The 24,877-nt window shown below is 39.1% G+C and overlaps 1 protein-coding gene and 1 pseudogene across 1 annotated transcript in view; one reads left to right on the forward strand and one right to left on the reverse strand.

The window, feature by feature from the left end:
- Positions 1 to 24,877, forward strand: part of Gca (grancalcin) — a 29,456-nt gene that overhangs the window by 2,455 nt on the left and 2,124 nt on the right. The window contains exons 2-5 of the mRNA XM_052182578.1: positions 5,418 to 5,591; positions 15,335 to 15,404; positions 20,954 to 20,997; positions 21,265 to 21,412. Coding sequence (XP_052038538.1) covers positions 5,418 to 5,591; positions 15,335 to 15,404; positions 20,954 to 20,997; positions 21,265 to 21,412 — 436 coding nt within the window. The remainder of the gene's footprint in view (positions 1 to 5,417; positions 5,592 to 15,334; positions 15,405 to 20,953; positions 20,998 to 21,264; positions 21,413 to 24,877) is intronic.
- On the reverse strand, positions 1,819 to 3,904 carry LOC127686424 (leucine-rich repeat protein SHOC-2-like; annotated as a pseudogene).

Here is a 24,877-nt window from a genome sequence, read left to right on the forward strand (position 1 = left end):
AGGGTGGTATCTAGGATATAGTTGCTCCATGAGTTTCCTCAATAAAATGTTCAAAAGTGACTTAAACAAATACTACTACCAAAAGTAAGAGTACTTCATAAGGGGTACACAATTACAGTTTTGCTAGTCCTAAAAGCGGAGAGAAAAATAAAATAGTATCAAACTCACATGGAATTTCCATGCAACTACCAATGACATCTATGCAATGTGCCTCTTTTCCTAAGTGTATAGCTACCTACCAACAGAGGAAGGATGGTGCTAAAAGTAATGTACTGAAGGGAATGGTTTGAGGCCGGTACCCCACATACGAGAAAAATGCATGTAGTTCAGCAGTCGTAGAGCACAGTGTAAAGATACTGTGCCCAGACACAGACACTCTAGAACAGAAAGATATCCACAAGGAGGGTCAATGTGTAAAACCAATGTATAAACCATAGCACATGGTTAAATAACATTGAGACACATACAGCGAAGTCTTTAAAGGCGTTCATCTATCTCATTGTACAAGGATGTGGGTAATCATTAAAATTACCTATCATGGCTTATGATAACACACACACACACACACACAATTGTAGATACATGTATAGAATGAGTGTTTAGGTGGAATTTATTTGTCATATTTCTCAAGTTAAATTTTTGTGGATCTGTAACTTCCAGGAAAGGAAAAAAGAAAAAGAAAAAGAAAAAGCCCTCTTCACTGCAATTTAAGAAAGCATATTTATACTAGGAAAGATCTCAATTTCCATCCCAAAGATTCACTAAAGACATTTTATTCTACAGTTCATCTGATGATTAAAGTAATGGAATTTTCCATTTCTGAATGTGCATTTTCAGTTTGCGAGTTGTTTCAACAAACAAGTGATTTTAATATTTAAACTAGCTGCCACAAAATATTTAAGAGAGATTTAAACTCCAGATCTGACTGATTAAACAGCAAATCAAAACAAGAACAAAATGTCCAGGAGTTTACTCCAACTGTAAACATATGTAAAATTTAAATTTCAGATTTCAAACTAAATTAAGGAAAGATTACATCCTCAGGGTCTATTCTATTATAAAGATCTGGCAATTGATAAGGGGAAAATGTTTGTGAATGGTTGCAAGAAAAATGGCGCATTTTTCTAATATAAACATATCTAACTGTTCTACTTACTTTGTCCCTTAATTTTAATAACCTCATAATTTGCTGCCAACATTTTAAACAGACTGGAGTATCAGATTACACAACAGAAAAAAATCCATCAAAATTTAGCAAAGAAAACTCATATACAATATTTTCTTTAAAGTTTTATTCACTTTATATCCTGTTTACTGCCCCTCTTCCCAGTCACCCCTTCCCCTAATTCTTCCCCTGACCCCTATTTTCCTGGGGGAGAGCAGAAGCCCCACCTGTGGCACCTCAAGTGTCTGTGGGGTTGGGTGTGTCCTTTCCCACTGAGGCCATACAAGGCAGCTCAGGTAGAAGAACATGTCCCACAGACAGGCAACAGATTTGGGATAGCCTCCACTCCAGTTGTTTGGGATCTACCTAAAGACTAACCTGCACATCTTCTGCATGTGTGTGCATGGTGGGGGAGGGAGGTATAAGCTATTATTTTAATTGTTACAGAAATATAAATGGCTGATTTGCTCTATTAGCAGAAACAACTAAACAAAATTTATAAATATTGTTTACAAATCAATTGTTTATTGATTTATAAACAATATTTATAAATCTGCCATGTGCAAGTATGTACGTAAACAGACAAGAATGTAGATATGAAAGACTGATTACACAGTCTGCGTTTGAACCATGTGTGAGACCAGTAGTTTGTTTCAAGTCGTGACCCAATATGGCCCCTGTTTCTTTAAGAATTGAATAATCAAAGACCATACAGCAACAATTTGAGGTGGAAGGTGACTGAGGGGATAGTACTCAATACTTAATATTGAAAGCTTGCTGCAGAGAGGCAGCTCAAAGGGACGGCTGTGCTGGTTGAGGTTGTCATTCAATGCAGTTCCAGGTCCTCCAGGGTCCATCCAGTTTCTTCGGAGAGTTGAGTGGCGGGTCCTCTCCAATGATGACAGGGTGTGCAAGTGATAAGGTGATCAACACCTCTGGGAGGAATGGTCCAGTGCTTGATGTCAAAAACAATTTCTGTAAATCCTTAAGATAAGCAATTTCATTGGTCAAGGGTTCTGATTTGTTCTCCCATAGACCCAATTCTCTTAATTTCCTAAGGTTTCCAAGATTGTGGGGAAGCATCTTTGGAAGACTGTTTGATAATACTAGAACCTCATGCAAGACAGGTATAGACACATCCCCTGAGAACTTGGTAAGCCAGTTAGTGCCCAAATTCTGTTCTAACATAACTGTCCAAGTTCCCAAATCTAAAAGAAGTGAGGTTAACGGATTGTCTTCATATTCAACTTAATTAATTTAGGATTAACCTCTGGAGAGAATTCCAAAATGAGATCCTGTTGATTCAATTGTATTTTATATTGAGGGAATAAATTGTGGAAAACTTAGATGGACTCACTGGATATAGTTGGGAGTGATTTCTAGCTAAGGTCTAGCTCTTCAATTTTACAAGACTGAGTAAGACTCTTTAGTGTAGAAATGTTAATTTTTTTAAAATTAAAATTCTTAGATTAACAGCATTTTGCTAATGATCTGGGTATTCCTGACAGTCTATCTCAGGCCAAGATGGTTTAAACTGGACAGATGGTTTTACTGTTTGTGGAAGGTCTGTTTGTTCATTGTTCTGCAAGTCAAGGTTGGTTATCTAGGTGCAGTTTTCAATCTCCTTTGGAAAGTGTTCAAGTAGATTATGAGCTACATCCAGCATAAAGAAGTTTCATAACTTGCCAATTTCAACTCCTTGTTGCTGAGTTTAGTCAGATTTTTCACGTCTTTCTCCAAAGGACAGAGTGGGGAGTAAATCAAGCCTATCACTGTTGAAGGGATTCCCCTCAGTTTACTATGCTGTAAATCAAGCATCCACAGCTTCTTCAAGAATCAGGCAACTTCAAGAATTAGGTCAGTGAACTTCCTCTGAGGGCCTTGAGTGTCAGGAGATTTACTACACAGCCCATCTCTGCTGGGGGAAGCTTGTAATTTGTTACTGTATAAATAAAGCTCTGTTAATTGAGGCAGCCCTTTGATTGATGGGACAGTATAAATGTTGATCCCTTGGATGTTTCCTCCGGGCAGTTGTTAAGCTCCTTAATGGATGAATTGTCTTTTTAAGTCCAGGTGCTGGATTTGACTGTTTGATGATATTGCCCACTGACAAAGCCATCCCTGGCGAGGCAGCCCTGAAGTACTCCTTTCCGCGGTTCCCTTTGGTTTTAGATTCCTTTTCTTTATTTTCTCCAAACCTCTAGAGGCTTTTGCCTCTTTTTCCTTGGCGGATTGTACCTGGGTGTGTGTGTGTGTGTGTGTGTGTGTGTGTGTGTGTATATGTGTGTGTGTCTTTCTTTGTAGTCTTTTTTTCTTTGCCTAATTTATCACATGGTGTCTCAAGCAGAGACAAAATGCTACATGGACTTATTTATTTGTAAGAGATCCAGAGTGGAAGATGGAGAGACAAAGATCTTAAGCAAGCCTTGGTGGGGCTGGAGCAATGACTCCAGTTCATACCACTGGCTGCTCTCCCAGAGTATCAGGGTTTGATATTCCCAGCACCCACGAGGATGCTCTCAATCGTCTGTAATTCCAGTTCCCGTGTCTCCAAAGCTCGCTCTGCCCTCTTCAAGCACTCTGTGTGTAGTACCAGTATACAAGCAGGCCAAAACACATATAATAAAAATAAATCCTAAAAAAAGAAGCTTTGACACAGGGAAGGAATCGTCTTGGAGATTCACTCATCTGTTTTGTGTCTCATAGTCAGTCCTGATAACTCACTCTGACAGTTACCATGGTGCCAGGGGTCAGAGACTCATGACCCCCCTCCTGAATGTATTTCCTTCAGTTCTTCCAGCTTCCTTCATGCCTTCTGCTTTACCACAGCCCAGAGGCCCCTGAACCGTCTACCAGCAGGTTCCTGAGTCACGTGTTTCTCTCATTCTTGTAATTCTTTTCTCTTTCTTCCCTCAGGCAGTCTTTGCTGCTCCTGCTGCAAAGATCCAGGGCAAGGCTTTTTTTTTTTTTTTTTTTTTTTGTTCAGAATCGAGTAATGAACAGCCTTAATGCTTCTTTCTTCTCTGGACTCATAAAAATGCAGCCTAGTGTGCTTTCCCAAGTGTTCAAGTGTATTTCAAGTAAAAAGAATAGAGTGTGGCCATCACAAAAGTTAAGTACGTGGGCAGCTTCAGTAGTCAGACTATGTTTGAACACCTGGCCCATTCTAGAATCCTTGAAGTTTCAGATCCTCAAAGACAGAAAGGACAGACTACTTTTGTATCTCTGGATGGGTGAAAATCAGCATAAAAGGGAAAGTACTTTGAATAGTACTAGGCTGCACTAATACCCCCCAGTGGTTGTTAGCAGTCCACCAGATTTTCATTTTTTGATTTTCATGCTCGTTTGGCAGAGGACTTTGATTAGAACCATCTTTATTTTCTCCTGGTCGATATATTTTGGAAAAAAAAAACCTGTCTTATATAGTGAAGGGTACTTCAGCTCTGTTATGTCCCATGTTTAGGTTATGGTTTCACTGTATATACCAGATTTTCAACTAAATACCTGTCTGGAAATGTATGTATTCGTTTGCTATAGGTGAAACCCCTAGGTTTTACTTTCTGTTTATGTCTGCTTTTAGTTTTGCTTAAAATCACACTTGAATTCTTCTTTGTAAGTAGTGGTCCTCAACCTGTGTTTATGACCTTCTTGGGGTCAAATGATCCTTTCACTGGGGTGGCCTAAGACCATCCCAAACCACATGTATTTACATAACAGTTCATAACAGTAGCTAAGTTACAGTCCTGAAGTTGGAAATAATTTTATAGTTGGATGTCATCCCAACCTGAGGAACTGTGTTGAAGGATCATAGCATTGGGAAGACTGGGAACCACTGTCTTAAAGGTTCTTAGAGGGTTGAAGGGCAGACTCAGTGGTTAAGAGCACATTGTGCTCATGCAGAGTTCAGTTCTCAGGCAGCTCACAACTTGTGACGCTAACTCCAGGGGGTCAAACATTTTTTTTTGGCTTCTGTAGGTGCCTACACTCACATGCCCAACCCTCTCCCTTACATATATTCCCAAAATTAGAGGCTTGAAACTTCTCTTTTATAGGTTTTTGGTTTTTTTTTAGTTTTTTTTTTTTTTAAATATCAAGTAACATGTTGACAAACTGTGTTTTAAAATACAGGGTTTCTGGTATCTTACAGTTTAAGCTTTAGTGGTGGATACGTTTGCAAGATTTGGTCACTGGATTTTTAGTTTTTAGATGATTTCTAATAATTTTATACTAACCTCTTCTTTTCACTCAACAGTTTGGAAACTTCAGCGGACAGATTCCAGGGATGCAAATGCAGATGGGCCAGCCTGTGCCAGGGGCGGGTCCCAATGTGTTCTCTGGTGGCTACCCTGGATACCTGGCATACTCTGACAGCTACTCCCCTGCCGATGACTCCATGTGGACGTATTTCACCGCTGTCGCTGGGCAGGTGAGGTGATAAATCTTTTACCAAATACTAGTCAATAAATGATCACTATCCACTTAGGGTATCATTTAAAATGTCTATAAAGTTTATGCCTTAAACTTACGAAGAGTAATACTGTTCTTATCCAAGATGGGGGTATTCATAACTACTTTATTTTTAAAATTCTATTGAGTTTACTCTTGACAGTGTCACATGTGAGTAATGTGCATTCTTATCATTATAACATAATCTCCCATTATCGTCCCATCTTCCTACAAGTCCCTTTCCCACAGGCATGACCTTCGTTGTTGTGATTGTTTGCTTTTGAGACCCACTGAGTTTAGTTGGGATCGTCTGTTTCATTGCAAGAAACCTGTAAGTAAGATGGCTGATGGCTAGTATGTTGCTCATTTAACAGAAAGGGGCAACATTCTCAATCTGGGGAACCTGATTCTTCCTGACGGTGTGCTTTCTGTGGCGAGTGGATGTGGTCGATCCCTTTTAAGCTCATGCTGAAGTGTAATTGCAAATGTGTTGTCATTGAGTGACAGTGAAGCCCTTGAGAGGCAATTGGAGCGTAAGGGTGCATCCTCTTGGCAGGATGAATGTGGTTCCTCTCGATGGTTTGAAAGCAAGCCATTCACTTCCCCTCCTTCTTCGTGGACACACACTTTTGTTCTTTAAACACTACCTGGACTTGTATGCCCATCTGTCCTCACAGAAAAGCAGGTGGCCCTCTCCACAAACAGCCAGACCCTTCCTGGCTTCCAAAACTGAGAGACAAAAATGCACTCACTAATAAGTGGATATTAACCTAGAAAACTGGAATACCCCAAACATAATCCACACATCAAATGAGATACAAGAGGAAAGGAGGAGTGGCCCCTTGTTCTGGAAAGACTCAGTGAAGAAGTATAGGGCAAAACCAGAACGGGGAAGTGGGAAGGGGTGGGTGGGAGGACAGGGGGAGAGAAGGGGGCTTACGGGACTTTCGGGGAGTGGGGGGCTAGAAAAGGGGAAATCATTTGAAATGTAAATAAAAAATATATCGAATAAAAAACAAAACAAAACAAAAAAAAATAAAAGGGCCAGTTTCAGGTGTATGGTTATAGCCAGACAGTGGAATATATGACATAATTATACCCCAAATTCAATATTTACTAGTTGTCTTCTCTGGAATTATATTTCTTTTTAATTGTGTGTGTGTGTGTCCATGTGTCTCTGTGTGTATGTGTGTGTGTGTGTGTGTGTGTGTGTATGTGTGTGTGTGTGCGCGTGTCTATGTGTCTGTGTGTGTTGATGTGTATCTGTGGGTGGACATGAATGACAATGCCCATGGAGTCCAGAGGCTTCTGATCATCTGGAGTTAAGAATCACAGGTAGGTGTGAGCCATTCAGCTGGGTTCTGGAAGTCAAACTTTGGTTTTTAGAAAAGCAGTAAGAGCTCTTAACCATTGCATTGTCATTCCACACCTGGTGGATTATATTTATATTTTAAAAGGAATTTCTTCATTATGTTTCACATTGAGAAACACCCTACTCTCCTTAAATGACTTAAATATAAAAACCATGTTGACTTATGAAAGAAACGGATGAATATTCCCAGTTTGCTTGAATACAAAGAAGTTTTAGAACTATAACTTAATAAGGATGGGGAAAATATTCTCAACTTTGACATCAATTCCATTAACTGTAAATACACATATTGCAGTTAAGATATAAGTATGTCAAATGATGTGGTTAGGGAATGAATTCTGTTGTCAGACATTAATTCAAGTTGAGAAACTGCATGTGTTATCACAAAGTTATATCATTTTTAGTAATAAATGGTTTAAGTTGATGGCACATTGCTACAGAGATTGTCAAAGTGATCATGTTTAGACTTTTCTATTTTTTAACACAAAAATGAAAGCAAAATGTTAACTTAATAGTGTGCTGCTGGGCGGTGGTGGTGCACACCTGTAATCCCAGCACTCTGGGAGGCAGAGGCAGGCGGATTTCTGAGTTTGAGGCCAGCCTGGTGTACAGAGTAAGTTCCAAGACAGCCAGGGCTATACAGAGAAACCCTGTCTCAAAAACCAAATCCAAAAAAAAAAAACAAAAAAAACAAAAAAAGAAAAAAATAGTGTGCTATGGTATTAGCAATTCGTCTCTACTATGGATACATACGTAGCCAGCTATTTATGACCAGCAGAGGAGTTCAAGCCTGCCAGTTTAGGTCTCTGACTTGTAATTGACAACATGTGATAACAGTGGCTTTACCTTTTCTTTCACTATTAATATATTAATTTATCATAATTAAGGAATTTTATACACACTATCCTGGCTAGGGGCTCATAGTGATGTTGGGAAGATTGTGGACATGGACGCAGATAAAGAACCCTAAGAGTAGGGTTTGAAAGCTATAGACAGGGTCTGTGGTCCAGAGCTTTGTACTTCCTGGTTTGCTAAGAAGTAACAAGCCACGTATTTCATTAAAATATTTCATTATTACCATTATGATTTTATACATTTATGTAACATGGGACCATGAACCTATGTATAAAATTTCAATTATATTTAATATATGGATCAAGCATGTATATAAAATTGCATCTATATTGTATGTGTTTCTACCCATGTTTCCTAGCTCATAAATCCTTCCCCTAGTCAGGGCATAGACGTTAGAATTTCTCATTTGTAAGATAGACTATAGAAACTCAGTCTTCCCTTGCCTTCTGATTGCCATAAAGAAATTCCATAACTTATTTCATATGGTGACTTGTTCCAGGGCCCTCAGTCCAGAACGGTTCTGCCGTGTCCTGTGTATGCTGTGTGAGCTGTGGATGCTGTGGATCATATCTGAGAACGGGAACATGTCTCTCTAAACTGCGATGTAAAATATTAAAAGATGTCTATTTCTTCCAAATATCATTTGGATCAAATTCCTATTTTTTAAATTTAGAAACAAGTTTTATTTAAGATCTGAAATACAATTCCTAAAATATCAACTTTTCAGAAAACTGTGGCTATACAATAATGTTAGAACTCTATCATGTTAGAACATGCATTAGACTCAAATACAAAATATTGCCTTTTTTTTCTTTTTTGTAGCCCTTTTCAAAATGAATCAAAAGTTGACTGTTTCATTGAGAATAAATATTACAATATGAAATATTATAATATATTATATATATAAGTGGTTTTAAAAATTATAAAGTCACAGTCAAGCCGTATTTGACACCAGTATTGTGCTCTGGAATATTAGGTGGAAGAAAGAACAGAGAGGATGAGACCAGTTATCCACAGTCAGACTTTTGAGTGAATCTCACAATGACCAAGGACTTTAATGTAGGCCCCACCTCCTGTTTTCATCTGCCAGGGGATCAAAGCACTAGCAACTCACCCCTGGTAGACATTCAACCCCAACACAATATATACTAGGCGAAAGGAGTTTTTTAAACTCGATTTTAATGTTTTCGACTAAAACTGTGGTCCATTCTTGATTGAAACTGTGTTGTGGCAAAGGACTACATCATTTTAGTAGTATGGCCCTTCTTAAAAAAAAAATAAACATTTGAAATGAAAGAGCAAGAAATCCAAAACCTTATTCTTTTTTTCCTCCTAATTATTTTTTATTAGATATTTTCTTTATTTACATTTTAAATATTATCCCCTTTCCTGGTTTCCCTTCAGAAAACTCCATATCCCATCTCCCCCACTCCCCACTCACTAACCCACCTACTCCCACTTCCCTGTCCTGGCATTCCCCTATACTGGAACATCGAGCCTTCTCATGACCAAGGCCTCTCCTCCCTTTGGGGTATAAGAAGGCCATCCTCTGCTACATAAGTAGCTGGAGCCATGTGAACTCCCTCCATGTGAACTCTTTGATTGGTGCTTTAGTCCCTGGAAGCTCTGTGGGTACTGGTTGGTTCATATTGTTGTTCCTACTATGGGGTTGCAAGCTCCTTCAGCTCCTTCTGTCCTTTTTCTAGCTCCTCCTTTGGGGACACTGTGCTCAGTCCAATGGTTGGCTGAGAGCATCCACCTCTGTATTTGTCAGGCACTGGCAGAACCTCTCAGGAGACAACTATATCAGGATCCTGTTAGGAAGCGCTTGTTGGCATCCACAGTAATGTCTGCCAAACCTTATTTTTGGATTTGTTTTTTTTTTTTTTTTTTTTTTTTTTTTTAAGAGATAGGGTTTCTCTGTGTAGCCCTGGCTATCCTGGAACTCACACTGTAGACCAGGCTGGCCTCAAACTTAGACGTCCACCTGCCTCTGCCTCCCAGAGTGCTGGGATTACAGGCGTGTGCCACCACCGCCCGGCCAAACCTTATTTTTAAATTTAGGATATAGTAAAGATGGTTGTGCTGGCTAGTTTTATGTCAACTTGACACAACCTAGAAAAGCGGGTACCTCCATGCCTCCATAATATCCAGCTGGAGGGCACTTTCTTAATTAATTAATTGATTACTACGGGGAGGCCCAACCCATGGTGATTAGTGCCATCCTTGGGCTGGTGGTCCTGGGGTCTATAAAAAAAAGCAGACTGAGAAGCCAGGAAGCAGCAAGCCTCCACAGTTTCTATCAGCTTCTACCTCCAGCTTCCTGCCCTGTTTGAGTTCTTGTACTGACTTCCTTCCTTGATGGACAGTGAAATGGAAGTGTAAGCCAAATAAACTCTTTCCTCAACATGACAGTCCTGTTGTTCCATCATAGCAGTAGTAACCCTAAGACAATGGTGTGTGTGTGTGTGTGTGTGTGTGTGTGAGAGAGAGAGAGAGAGAGAGAGAGAGAGAGAGAGAGAGAGAGAGAGAGAGAGAGATGATCAAGTCATGGTCTTGTATATATATTATATAAGCACAGTGTGTGTATGTATGTATACATACATACACACATATACACACATACATACACCAACATATATATGTTGTGCACCATTTTTATATTTAACAATTATTGGGGTGAAGGATGTAACATATGTGTCTATAGGATATAATAGGGTGATCGCTTCTCAGCCTTTTGACTAAGATCTTGTATAGGATATAACAGGGTGGTACAGCCAGACTATAGGGTAGAATTTCAAGTACAAAACTGTCTAAATATGGGCAGGCTCTCAATTGGTGACTTGCAAATTGTGATTGTTTATGGGAGAGGCCTGGTGAAGAAAAGGATTGAGGACATGAAAAAAAATCCAGTGGATATTCAGATGCTGACTGATGAGGAGAGGCTGCCCCTTGGTTTTAGGTGCAGTCTGTATCCATCCTCACCTCATTTTGTAGCAGTGGACAGTGTGCTGAAGTGGGTAGCAGTTCATAGGACACCGACAGCATCTTATGTCCTGTTCTTCCCTTGAGTGCTCTTCAGGTCCCGTTGCTTTTCTAAGAACAGTGGCTTTTTTCAGAATTACTACATGTGACTCATGATTCTCTATTCAAGCCCAATAGACAACTTCCTCTCAGTCTCTCATGGTATCTGGAAAATCATAGTTACAGAAAGTATCCATTTGCTATAAGATAAAACAAAGTCATGTGGATAGACTTTCTTTGGAATGCTTTTTCCAAATAAAGGCATCGCTAGTGGACTGATAAGACTAAAGGGTAGTGCATTATATGAGTTCATGTCCTGGGACCCACATGATGGGAGGAAAGGGAGCAGACTCCCATCCAGAAGTTGTCTTCTGGCATCCATGTATGCTCTGAATACCATCACAAAATAAAAATGTTAAATGTAATAATAATATTAAAGGCCTTATTAGAAGACAACCTTGCCTCCTTTGGCTCATTAATCTTTCTACCTGGAAAGGAAACGTGAGGTTTGAAGGTACAACAGCCATCTGCGGCTTGGGAGCAGTAGACATCAGATAAAGGCCTGTGGATGGAGAATGTGAGAAGCGTGGTACAGTAAAGTTGTCATGTAACCTTACTGTACCCAGATGAATCCTTTATCTGTCTGTCTGTCTGTTTGTCTGTCTATCTATCTATCTATCCATCCATCTATCATCTATCTATCTATCTATCTATCTATCTATCTATCCATCCATCCATCTATCCATCTATCTACCTATCCATCTATCCATCCATCCGTCTACTTTAGGCAGGATCTCACTATGTATCTCTGATGGCCTTGAATTCAGAGAGCTCCACTTGCCTCTATCTTAAGTCATTTTTATAATGCTGTTCTGCATAACAGAATGTCATCAACATAAGAACTAGAGAAATACTTGTATTTTGTTTTGAGTCTTTGAGTCTCACAGGGACCTTACATCTACAGAACATTTGAATTCATACTAGCCACATTTCAAGCACTCATTGGCAACTCTAGCCAGAAGCTATTGTCATGGCAACTGAGGACCTCTGTACTCTTTGCTCAGGGGCCTGCTTAGAGCCCCTCACCACCTAATCCTTCCTTCTCAGGATTCATCTGCTATAGCAGCACTCTTCACCCTCACATAGTATCCTGCTTTTTGTTTCTAAGTCATCTATGCTGGGATGTAGAAATGTTCCTCTTGCCTTTATGGTCACCTGTTGTAGTCTTTGGTGCACTTTTCTGTCTTCTACCATTGAAGTGCAAGCATTGTAAAGACAAGGAAGGTATTCTGCACAGTGTTTGATACCTGATATATTGAAAGGGATCACATGCAGTGGGCTGCTTAGTTAAGTGTGTTGAATGAGTCATTGATCAGGTCTCTGAACATTTGCATAACAATTATTTTAATGATTGCCATGAAAGTAGTTTTATCTAATATGCACTTTTTTGAAAACTGTTTGATTTTGCTGGCCGTCTTTTGCATAAGTTTTATGTGTAGCTTGAAATTTTGACTTATAAATTTGTTTGAGCTGAAGTTTGTCTTTCCATCCTTTGCCCTCTTAAACTTCCCTCCTTGTCCTCTGTTCCACCCCACCACCACCCCATGCCACTTTCCTTTTCCTCTTAGTTTTGTGATGTCATCATTTGGATTCTGTCATGAGTCAGCTCTCAGCTTGGTCAGGGATGTGCCCAAGGTGATGCTGAAGATCCCATGCCAAGTGAGGTGTACCTAGCTCACAACCCAGTCCTCCTCTGCAGGCACCATTTACTCTTCAGGGCTGATGTCCTTAGTGCTGTATTATTTGTGGAGGTTATTTTGGTTCCTTGAGGAGAGGGTTGGGGAAAAAAAGATGATCGTGAAAGAAAACAATGCACTGGAAATTCAACTGTGGACTGATAAGAAGGAGAGGCTCTCCCTTGGTTTTAGGTGCAGTCTGTAACCATCCTCCCCTCATTTTGTAGCAGTGGATGGTGTGCTTAAGTGAGTAGCAGTTCATAGAACACCGACAGCATCTAATGTCCTATTCTTCCCTTGAGTGCTCTTGAGATCCCATTGCTTTTCTAAGAACAGAGGCCTAGCACAGAATTACCCATCGTTCTTCCTAGATTCAAGGCATATGACAGTTATATCCTAATGACATTTGAAACTGTTTGCTTCTACATAATGTACTAAGGTCTAATTTAGAATTGGAATTATATGTGTGTGTATACATATACATATACACACACTATGTGTATATGTGTATTTCTATCTCGTATACTTTGAAAACATAGCATCACAAACCTTGATCATAGTTAATAAAAGATTTACATACACCCTTTGTCTCATGATCACTCCTTTCAGTGGCCATAGGGGTACCTTTAATTGTAAACACCTGGTGTAACCTTTAATTGTTGCTGTATTGTTGAATGACTTAGGGTCAGGCTAGGTTAAGACATGAAAGATTTTTGTCTTAATGCCCAACTTAAGTGTGTTTTAAAATGTGTTCAAAATAAATGAAACTTTAATCTGATTTTTTTAAAAAATATTAAATTAAGAACAGTGTGATAGGCACAAGCTCATTTTTTCTCAGCTTTTAGGACAGGTCTGGCCCTGTGTCCACACAAGCTCTCATTTACCTCATTTTCATGTTGACTGTGCTTATGTGTACAAAGCCCTTTCAACCTGTCTGATGACTCCTCTTTTGTAAGACATTAAAATATAGAGCATCTATTTGACATGCATGCTTAAATTGGCTTGTTTTTAGAAGATCATTGAGTATAGTAATGTAACTGGAAAGAAAGGATTATCCATGTCAATGGATGTTTTTATGTCTCTCCCAACGCTTCTTCGTAAAATGAAGAGTTTGCAAATGGTCATCAGGGCACAGTGGAGGTGCCTGCCGTTCCATCTGCCCAAGAAGCTGGGACAGGAGGACCACTTGCGCTCAGGAATTTGATACCAGCCTGGCCATAATAAGATTCCTATCTCAAAGCAAAATAAAAATCAAAACAAATAAAGTCTCAAAACCTTTGAAGTTAACAGACAGATTTCTGCATTTTATAGCCTTGAGGTTTTCAAGTGGGTAAAGAGTATCAGTGAATAGGTTTCTACTTATAAAATACAAACTCCTTTTGATCTACATTGTATCAATGCAAAGCAGTGAGAGAAGGAAGCAAGCGCACAGAGCAGGGCGTTTGGTGTGCCCCTCTTCAAGTTCAGGGTTATTACTGAGATGTCTTTCTTAATGACCACTCCCCCAGAACAGGGACCATCCCAAATACTTTCTATGTTCTTTAACTTAAATTCACAATACTTTTTTCTAGGTTTCTGTTTCCACTAATATTGCTACAAAATAACTCCTTATCCTTCAAAGTTTGTCTTCTATATTTAGAAGTATAGAATTAAAAAAAATTAACCTACTGTGTGGGGATAGTTGAACTTGTGTGTGCATGTTGCAAAAGAGGGTGGAACAGGGGCAGAAAACATCAGTCCGCACAGGATTTATTTCTTATAATTTTAATTGCATTGTGGAAAATTTCTGTAGATTCATGTGTTTTCTTGAAGTTTTAATTTTATGCTGTCTGTCCATTGAATTCTGTGTATCATTGTGCTGTCTGAATATTTCATTAATTTGTTAATAGAAACTGATAAGTCTTAGAAATTCTTATTAATTTCATTCTTAACTAGAATAGCATTTTCCCATTTAAGAGTTAAAGAGACAGACAATTTATAATTGTTATTGTCAGTATGTGAGAGATCAAAATATGGGGAGGGAAAACTATTTTTCTAATCCTTTATTTGTACAACGTCTTTTCTTGTGAGGTGGGAACCCCTGGTGTTCTGTTTGCCCTCTCGAAGCAGTGGCCTGGCTGCAGGGCTGTCACACTTGGGTATAGAACATGATACTACCTATTTCCACTTAGAGTATATCAAGCATCTATTATAATTTATGTTTCTTGAAGCATAGTATTGACTTGAAACAGTTATTCCGGAATAGGTACTTATTGGTAATATTTACTTGAGTAGGCTGTGACAGAGAGGGCTTCTGATGTCCATGAATTTATTTATTTTTTTCTAAAGCAGCTTTGCTCTTAAAACTATACCAATTTTTCTTAAACCCTAGTTTTAAAAACAATTAAGGAGTTTGTAATTTGGTAAAGCCCCTCCAAGCACAATAATGAAAGGGGGCATGTGCTTAGGTGCCTCAGGGAGCATGGCCAGGGTGACCAGGAGTAAAGGGACAACATATTGTGCATTGTTCTGACCCCAGAGAAGACAAGGGAATCGTAATGCATCTCAGACCCGTGGAGAAGGTTCACCAGGTTCCGTGGTCTGGAGTGTGCCTTTTCTGGCAGTGTTTATTGTGTAGATTCTGTGGTTTGTACTGGTGTGAAAGTATTTCTCAACTTTCCCCAGATAGCACTCCTTAAGATTTTAATGTCCTTTGGTCCCATTGTACTCTCAACCCTGTGTCCTTCTCTTTTGCAGGATGGTGAGGTGGACGCTGAGGAACTGCAGAGGTGCTTGACCCAGTCTGGCATTAGCGGCACTTACGCACGTGAGATCATGGGTTTTTGCTTGTTTGTTTGTTTGTTTGTCTCTTCTTTCTTGTTGCATAGCCGATTAGGAGAGCAAATTCATTTCTAGCATTTAGTCTTACACCTAAAATAGTGAAAGCTCTATGTGTAAGAGGTTTAAAGACTAATCCTGTACATATTACTATGAAAACGACTGTTCATTTACACTACTGACTTTCAGCATTAACTACTCAGGGGACACATTTTTTTTAAGTGATTATAAGTGGCTTTGTTCAAAATTTGCTTCCAGATCACAAAGTGTCATAGCTGTAGCACTCACTATACAGTGGCACTATACAGTAGATTATCAGTTGATGTCCTGCTATAGGAAATGAGTAATTAACTCTCTTCTAACCTTTAAATCACTCCATCCCTTCATGTAAGATTTCCATCCTGATGATGTATAATACTGTGTAATATGTATAATAATTTGGGGCCTATCATCAGCATTTATCTTATCTCTATGTCTACATGTGGCTTATAGCTGTGTCTTATGACAGTATATGGCTGTCTTTCTTTGTAAGTAGCCTTTTGTCTTGCTCAGAATCCATGGTGGCTACTTTACAGGAGCAGTAAGAAACTGCTAGAATGGCTGCTCCATTAGGGGAAGATTTTTATTGTGCATAAGAGAGAGAAAATAGCTAGAGGCATCTGGAAGAGTCCAGCGCAAAAAGAAATGGACAGTGGACATTGCCCGGGCTATCTGCAAGAGGAGGGGGAATAGGAGGACATAGCAGTAGAGGGGAGTACGGAATAGCAGGGGTGGTGGTGAGGATATCAGGATGTGGGCATCCTGATATATAGAGAACAGATGGATATCTGGGAGGAGGGAAGCCTGAGGAGGTGAGAAGGGCCAGAGTGTTAGTATGTGTGTGTGTGTGTGTGTGTGTGTGTGTGTGTATGTGTCTTAGAAAGATATAGTAGGTACTTGTGAATAGGCACTGTAGGCACATCGAGGCCAGCATGGGCTTTGATAGGCAACCACAGGAATATATCCATGGAGAACCATAAACTCTTCTGCCAGAGGCAAAGGAAATGTCTCCTCTTGGCAGATGGGAACCTGTTTCAAAAGTTCCTGAGGCATGCTAGTTTTCATCTAAGTGCAGAAATCCATCTATAGTCCAGCTTGAGCTAAGCCAGGACTGTCATTTCTGGACATGTGCACTGCCTTTTAGAGCTAGGGGAAAGGACATTTGCTTTGGACCTGGCAGCTAGGGATTGCATGCCTCTGGTTGTCCATGGTTTCCTGGGATGCTCTGTGCTTTACAGGTGGGCCTCCGTCTTTCACCTCCACTCTTCACTTCTTTCCCACTCCTGAGTTACGTCTCTCATTTTATTCTGCCTCCATTGTCTAATTTTTTTTAAATGTTCCATTGAGATATCTCATTAAGTGGCTTTTATCAAATTTTGAGACTTTTAAGTGACTGAAGATGCTTTTATTTTTTGTCTCAATCATTGAGCAACTGCTTGTCAAGGGGTGGAGTTCTCCATGATAATCCATTTCCACATGTAATTCACAAAGAATGTTTTATAGAGCAGAGGGCCGCCTTCCTCTAGAAGAGTTAGGAAGGGGCCTGGGCCTTAAATGCTCCTGCTGAAGACATTCCTGCTGTTGTGTTGTTGACAGCTTCACACACATTTTCAAAAGGATGTCTGGTCTGCAGGTCCATCATCTCAGTTTCTGTCTCACCTACATGAGCTTTGCTTTTTCTCTGTGGACGCGCAGGGATCATTCTGTTCCTCCCTGGTCCCTGCTGCTCTGGCTTGTCAGTGCAGTGTCTCGTGGTCTTGCATGGGGGAACTGAGTGGGTGTGTTCAGTCTGGAATCTCTTGTACTTTTCTGTTCTGGGAAATTTTCTTCCATGGTGTTTCCTCTTTCTGTAATGTGTGTTATTTGGACCGAGTCATCTGTTCTCCTTTTTGTGGAAGATCCTTCACTTTCTTTTATAAGCCTTCTGTGTCTTTCGTTTTGGGTGGTAGTTTTGTAAGCTCTGAGAACCTCTGTTCTTTTTCACAAATGCTACACTTTCTATTTCTATTATTCTTCTGAAACTATTAATATGCTTATTACAAGGCATTTTCTTCCTCAAAATGAGTTTTATTTTCTAGTTTGTTTGGTTATTTTCCCTGTCAGTTTTTGAGTGTCTGAAACTTTGTTGCTCATGTCTCAGAAAAATGCTGAGTATAGGCCCTGGGCTAATAGATGGTGGTCTTCCCTATGTGGTGAAGCGGTGCAGTTTCACTGTGGGATTCGGGTGTCACTGTCAGGAGAGATTTCCTTTGTTTCCTTTGGGCTGCCTTTTGCTTGCTTGTTCTCCTTAAGGGAAGAAAAGCACACTTTCAGGGTTCTCAACTCTATGTAAATTTTTAGTTAATTGGCTTGTCCCCATTGTGCCTTGTGTCCTGCAGTCCAGAAACATCTCCAGAAAGCGAAACTCCTGCTGGGTGAGAATTTAGGTGTGCCAGCTATCCAGCTGAGTCAAGGCAGAGAGGGATTGGGTCTTCCATGCTCTTAAAATAGCCCTTCGCCTTGTTCTGTTTTTAGCTCCACCTTCACACACATGTTCAGAAGCTGCCAATTCCTCAACAGTTGGCATGTTTCCCAAGGTAACTAGGTTGTTTCTCAGCATTTCTCTTTATGCATAAACATGAAATAGCCACATCTCTCGACTTTCTAACTTGCAAAATAATTTTCTGTTATTTCCTTTTCCTCTAAGGGTTGAAGTCCCCCCGCCAATCAAAACCTAAGGATAAAGTAAAATTTGTCATTTTCTGCATGAAAAGTCTGTCTTTCTACTGCATAAAAGTATTTCATCTTTAAATTTCTATCCTGAGATTGTGGATATGCTTGTTTATGTAATTTCTTGAAAACGATGTTATTTATTTATTTATTTATTTATTTATTTATTTATTTATTTATTTATTTATGTGACTCCACTGTAGCTGTCTTCAGACACACCAAAGAGGGCATCAGAGCCCATTACAGAGGGTTGTGAGCTACCATGTAGTTGCTGGGAATTGAACCCAGGACCTCTGGCACAGCAGTCAGTGCTCTTAACCATTGAGCCATCTCTCTGGCCCTGTTTATGTAATTTCTAATTTCTGTTTTATTCTGGTTAGGTTCTTCTACTTCGTGAATGTGAACCAAGGTACACTGTCCAAAGTTGTCACAGAACATTTTTTTTCCTATACAGCTCTCCCAACTTCCAGTAGTTTATTTATGCAGGAACACGAGGCCCCAGTATTGGTGCTTTTGTCTACTACCTTTGTGAACTTGTAAACCCATCTTTCTTGGCTCACGTTGCTTTGTTTGTAAGATTAGGACTGCTATACATTTGCTATGCTTGTGTTATATTATGTAATCCACTGTAATGGTTAATCTTTATCATAAATACAACTGGACTCTGTAGCACCTAGGATATACCACAGTGGTTGTGTTTCTCAGAGCATTTCTAAGAAGACCGAGACTGAGTGTGAGTGACACAGTCTCCTGGGATAGGGTCTGGGTAAAAAGGGAAGGAGAGAAAGCATTCATTTCTCTTTGCTTCTGACTGCAGACAAAACGCGAGCTGCTCCATTCTTTAGGTCTCTTAGACAACAATGAAAACAGCAATATACCTGCACTTTACTGTTCCTAGCAGATTTTTTTTTTATCATTTTTCTTTAGGTGTTTTGAAATTTATCTCATTTAACTGGTTTGAAGGATTTCAGAATGTTATCAAGCAGTATAAAATAAAGTGAATCTAAATCATTAATATCAAGAATCTAAAAGAATCTTGTAAGTTTATTTGAAGTTTGCTAACATATCTTTTATTTTAGAAAAGTCAGTCCAGCTAGTTGAATGTAATTGTGATAAAATTTTGCAATTTGGTTTCTCTTTAGTGGCTTGGCTTCACTGTAAATAAATAGAAATGCTAATATTTCTTATAATGCCTTCATTTTAATTACTTCTTTTATTTATAATGTAATTGTGTCATTTTCATCCTCTCTTTTCTCCCTCCAAACCCCCTCCCACTTATTTCCCCCCTTCCCTGCTTGCTCTCTCTTTCAAATCCATGGCCTCTTTTTTCATTAATTATGTCATATATATGCATATGCATCTATATTTTTAAATACATGAATGCACTCTTCTCAGTCTATATAATGTTGCTTGTATGTATGTTTTCAGGGCTGACCATTTGTACTGTATAACCAAATGGTATGCTCTTCCCATGGGAAAATGACTTATCCTCTCTGTATTCATTAATTGCCTGTAGTATAGCTCAGGGATTATTGCAGAAAAATGGGGGAAAGATAGTAAGGACCAGAGGCTCAGGGAGTTTGCTACCAGACTGTGTCTCTTGGGAATGTAGACACCACCCCTTAAGAGCTCCTTTCTTAAGATGGTTTGTGTTGGTCTTTCTTTCCTTTCTCAAGAGAAGACAGTTGCTTCTGCGCATATGATCACTGTTTCTCACTAGATCTTCCTTCCTTCCTTCCTTCCTTCCTTCCTTCCTTCCTAACTGCTGCCCCCCTCCATTTCCCCCCTCAGCGTCCCTCCTTCCATCCTCGCTCCGCTTCTTTTCTGAGAAGGTAGGACCCACCCAGGGTATCCCCCCACCAAGGCTCATCAAGTCTCTGGAGGATTAGGTGCATCCCCTCCCACTTAGGCCAGACAAGGCAGCCTTGTTGGGGATCAGATTCCCTGGTCCACCCACAGCTTTAGGAACGGCTAGCCCCCTTCTCCCTAGATCCACTTGTTGGAGGACCCACATGGAGACTGAGCTGCACATCTGCTACATAGGTGCCAGTCCCAGGCCATGCATGCTCCTGGTCTCTGTCTCAGTCTCTGAGAGCCCCTAGGGGTCCAGCTTAGTGGACTCTGTTGGTCTTCCTATGGTGTTCCTGTCCTACCAAGGGCCTGCAGTCCTCTAAGATTCTCAGAATAGATGAAGAATCTTACTGGATCTCTTTACCCCCAGCCTCCTCTCACCTATAATCCTTTTGTTGTAAACTAGAGCTCACCTTGAAGTATTCATCTTTCTTTTATGCTATGTCACCGCAGGGATGTATGTTCATTGGTCTAAAGTGTAGTATTTAAGAATGTCCTGGTCTGACCCTTCTTTGACTGTCTGATGTCCTCTTGCATTTCCCCCTCACATGTTCTCTAAGTGATGCACATGTTGTAACTTCTGGGTACACAGCAGATATCCAGGTAAACCTCCCTCACCCTGCCTCTGGTGTTATGAAGACTGAAACCTGCTTTCTTCCCAGGCTCCTGGAAAGCTTGGGAAGTCTGTAATGTATCTATCACAATAACTTCAGTTTCTCTGTAATTGGCTTCATTAAGTGTGAGTAATTTTGAGACAGTAAATTTTTATTACATTTTATTTTTATTTTTCTAAATGCATAGCAGTCAATAAATATTTATCATTTATAGTGGTTTTGTATTGTTTGCTTGTCAATATTTTTCTAAAGTGAAGAACATTCTAATGTTACATAGATAAAACTGAGAAGAGTCTAATATTCAAATATTGAATATGTTTTACAGCTTTCAGTTTGGAGACCTGCAGAATTATGATTGCCATGTTGGATGTATCCTTGAATGAAAATAGAAAAATAGGAGAATACAGAGTTACGGCTTTCTTAACATTAAACCAGTTGTTAATTTTAGAGCTAACTGTATTCTGTAAGATCCTGTTTAAAGTCCACATAGTTTCACTTTTTACATGGAAATCTATTCATAGTCTATGCGGGGCTGACTGTAAGAGAATATGTAATTTTTTAGTCAGTGATTTGGGGTATAGGATCAGATAAATTCTCTCAGGTGCCCAAACTTATTTTTGTTAATGGAACTGTTAGAGAGACTACACGGGAAAAATGGGGTTCAGCGAGTTCAAGGAGCTTTGGGCCGCTCTTAATGCATGGAAGCAGAACTTCATGACCATTGACCAAGACCAGAGTGGCACCGTAGAGCATCACGAGCTGAGTCAAGCCATCGCGCTTATGGGTAGGACTGCTAACGCCCTCTACGCTCTTCTTCACTCCTTGATAAAGTTATGGGTTTTATGTTTATTTTATTTTTATAGTTGATATTTATTTTATCTTAGGAGTTTGAGTGTTTGCCTGAAAGTATGCTTGTGTTTGATATATGTGCCTGGTGCTCTAGGAACCCAGAAGAGAGAGCATCAGATTCCTTGGAACTGGAGTTACCATGTGCATGCTGGTAACCACACCCAGATCCTGTGCAAGAGCAGAAAGTGTTCTTAACCACTGAACCATCTTTCCAGCTCACGAAATTATGTTTGTTAGATGCTTTAATTAAAAAAGGACTGTTTTCTGTTAGTATGTTCCTTAATTTTGGCTCACAGCTGTAGTTAAGTCCTAATCAAAGATACTAGCACAATCTTTATTACTGTTTTATCTTTACCTTTGTTCCTTCCTTTCTTCCTTTCTTCCTTCTTTCTTCCCTCCCTCATTCCCTCCCTCTATCCCTTCCTCCCTCCCTCCCTCTTTCCTTCCTTTCCCTCCTTTCTCTCTCTCTCTCTCTTTCTTTCTTTCTTTCTTTCTTTCTTTCTTTCTTTCTTTCTTTCTTTCTTTCTTTCTTTCTTTCTTTCTTTCCTTCCTTCCTTCCTTCCTTCCTTCCTTCCTTCCTTCCTTCCTTCCTTCCTTCCTTCCTTCCTTCCTTCCTTCCTTCCTTCTTTCCTTCCTTCCTTCTTAATTTTTTTAGTAGCATTGAATATTGAGTCCCCAGTCTTGTATATGGGAGACCAGTGCTCTATTATTGAGCCCTATGTCCATTCTATAATTTTATCTGAAATATCTTCTAAAGACAATCTTGTATTCATTATGAATTTCCTGAGAATATTTAATTAATCATCGCTAATATTAGCACCTGACATTTGTATTTCATATGTTTCCAACTTAGTGGAATCTTTAATTTTGTATAAAAGACTTATGACTGTCAACCACAGGTGTCTTTACTGGAATCTAGCTTTTCAACAGAAAAATAATTTGTTTTTCTACTTTTTTCTTACACAGTCTAGAACACATGTGGTAGGTCCTGAAAAACTTCAAAGTGGAAAGAATGCATTTCAGATTAGTTTAAGAGATGTAATTATTTTTATTGTACTTCTTATAGGCTAAGGTTCTTGGCTCATTTTGCAGAGTGGTAATATGCACTGATGTTTATCATTATCATGCTGACAGGTAATGCTGTAGTACTTTGCCATACAGTCCTCTCTTTTATATCCTTCTCCTCCTCCTTCTCTCTCCACATATATACTACGTGTGTGTGTGTGTGTGTGTGTGTGTGTGTGTGTGTGTGTTTTCTTTTAAGATAGAATCTCACTCTGCTCACTTTATAACCCAGGCTGGTCTGGAACTCACTATGCAGCCCAGGCCTACCTCACGTACACTGAGATCCTTCTGTTTAGGTCTGCAGAGTTACAAATGTGAGCCATGCTTTTAGTAGCTTTACCTAACTTTAAGTAGTTTGCTTAATTTTCTTATCTAGTAATTTTGTGCATGGTTATTTATAAGCAAAATGCATAGAGATGAAAATTTACCTGTTTAAAATTTAAATTGAGTTAAAGGTACATGAGCTTAAATTATATGCTAAAGCTCAAACTAGGGAGTTTTTCAACTTAATTATATAAATAGACATTTTATTTTAGTATCTAGGGAAAATCTTGCCTATATAAACATGTTCGGTTGTTGATCTTTAATAATAATTGATTCAACTCTTCCTTTTAATAGCATAATTATTTTTTTTTAAAAAATTACTATTGTTTTTTCAAAAATTAAGAAGAGAGCCAGGTAGTGGTGGTGCATACTTTTAATTTCAGCACTCTGCTGGCAGAGGCAAGTTGATCTCTGAGTTCTAGGACAACATGGCCTACAGAGCGAGTTTCAGGACAGCCAAGGAAGGCTACAAAGAGAAAACCTGTCTTCAAAAAAGTTAAAAAACAAACTAACACCCCCACCACAAAAGCCAAAAAATACCCCAAAAATAAACAAACAAAAAAGAGTGAAAAGGTTCCTGGGCTGAAGCGGCATCTGAATGTAAGAAAGGGTTGCTCTGGGCCTGCAAGGAGGCCATCACACTACTGCTAAGCCTGATGGTCAGAATTTGATTCTCAGGGCCTACATGGTGGAAAGAGCGCTCTGACTCCTGAGTTGCTGTGTCCTATGCACGTACTCCTCAAACTGTAATCAAATGTTTAAGTTATTCTGGACCATTCAAACATAATACCTTCAAATATCTTTAAAGTCCTTGAAGTTATGGAAAAGTTCTAGGAATTATGTTCCTCCCACATCCAGATCATAACTCCCTAGATGGATGCTTAAATGTGTCTTCACATAGTTGAGTTATTGTGTGCTTTGGTATGGCTCTTAATTTATATTTACTTAAGAATGTATTCTAGGCATATGCATATGACTCTATACATATGACTGTATACATATATAAATGTGAATTTACATATATACATATATATGTATATATATATATGATCATACATGTATCCTATATACATGACTTATTTTGTTTTGTAGTGTTGGGAATTGAACTGGGCAAGGGCTTTGGCCCTGCCTTCTCCTAGCCCTATGGGTTATATTTTATTATTACTATAGGTGGAGTTTTCCTTCTGGTCCTGATTTTTATCTTTGGCTGGATTAGTGCCCTTTTTTCTAAATCTACTGATCCATTAATATGTAGACCAAAATGTGTCATTCTCCCAAGTTATGTGTACATGTCTCATTAAATATGTTAGAATCATGCCAGAAGTGTAACAAATAGAATCCTTGAATTTTTATTTCTATCATTTGATATTTATTCTTTTATAACCTTCCAGTTTGTCAGATAATATATTTTCAAATGAAAGCAATTGAGCAGTCATATGTGTAGAACTTAAAACTAACGTAAAGGACTTACTTAACACCGGAAATGCATGATCAACAGCTGTACAGGGACAGGCGTGCACACTAAATTTTAGTAACAGTGGAGCTTAAAGAAGGAACTATTGAAACAGCAAATGTGTGTGAAGAAAAAAACTTGCAGAAGAAATAACTTTTTTCGGTTTCCACCACTTTTAAGCTGGTTAATTTTCAGATGTTCTTTAGAAGAAAAACAGACATTCTATCAGAAATACAGCATTTGAATGATAGCAAAGATTAATGATGGTCCTTCTTTTGGTACAGTAATATTGAAGTGTTAAAATCTCTATCAAATACCCTCAGTAGTACTTCAGGATAAAATATATTTTAAATGCCAAAGAAAGTAATTATTTTCTTTCTTTAGAGACATTACAGAGTTAATGAATATGATGCCTTAACCATTTTTGATATTAATGTATTTCTAATATGTACTTTCAAGTGCTTTGATTTAGTGGTAGAGTGCTTGCCTCCTTCCCGTGTATACACCCTTTACTCAGTCATCAGTCCTGCCAAAAATAAATTGAATATTTTTTCTGTA

This window comes from Apodemus sylvaticus, chromosome 5, assembly GCF_947179515.1.
Source record: "Apodemus sylvaticus chromosome 5, mApoSyl1.1, whole genome shotgun sequence".
Lineage (NCBI taxonomy): Eukaryota > Metazoa > Chordata > Mammalia > Rodentia > Muridae > Apodemus > Apodemus sylvaticus.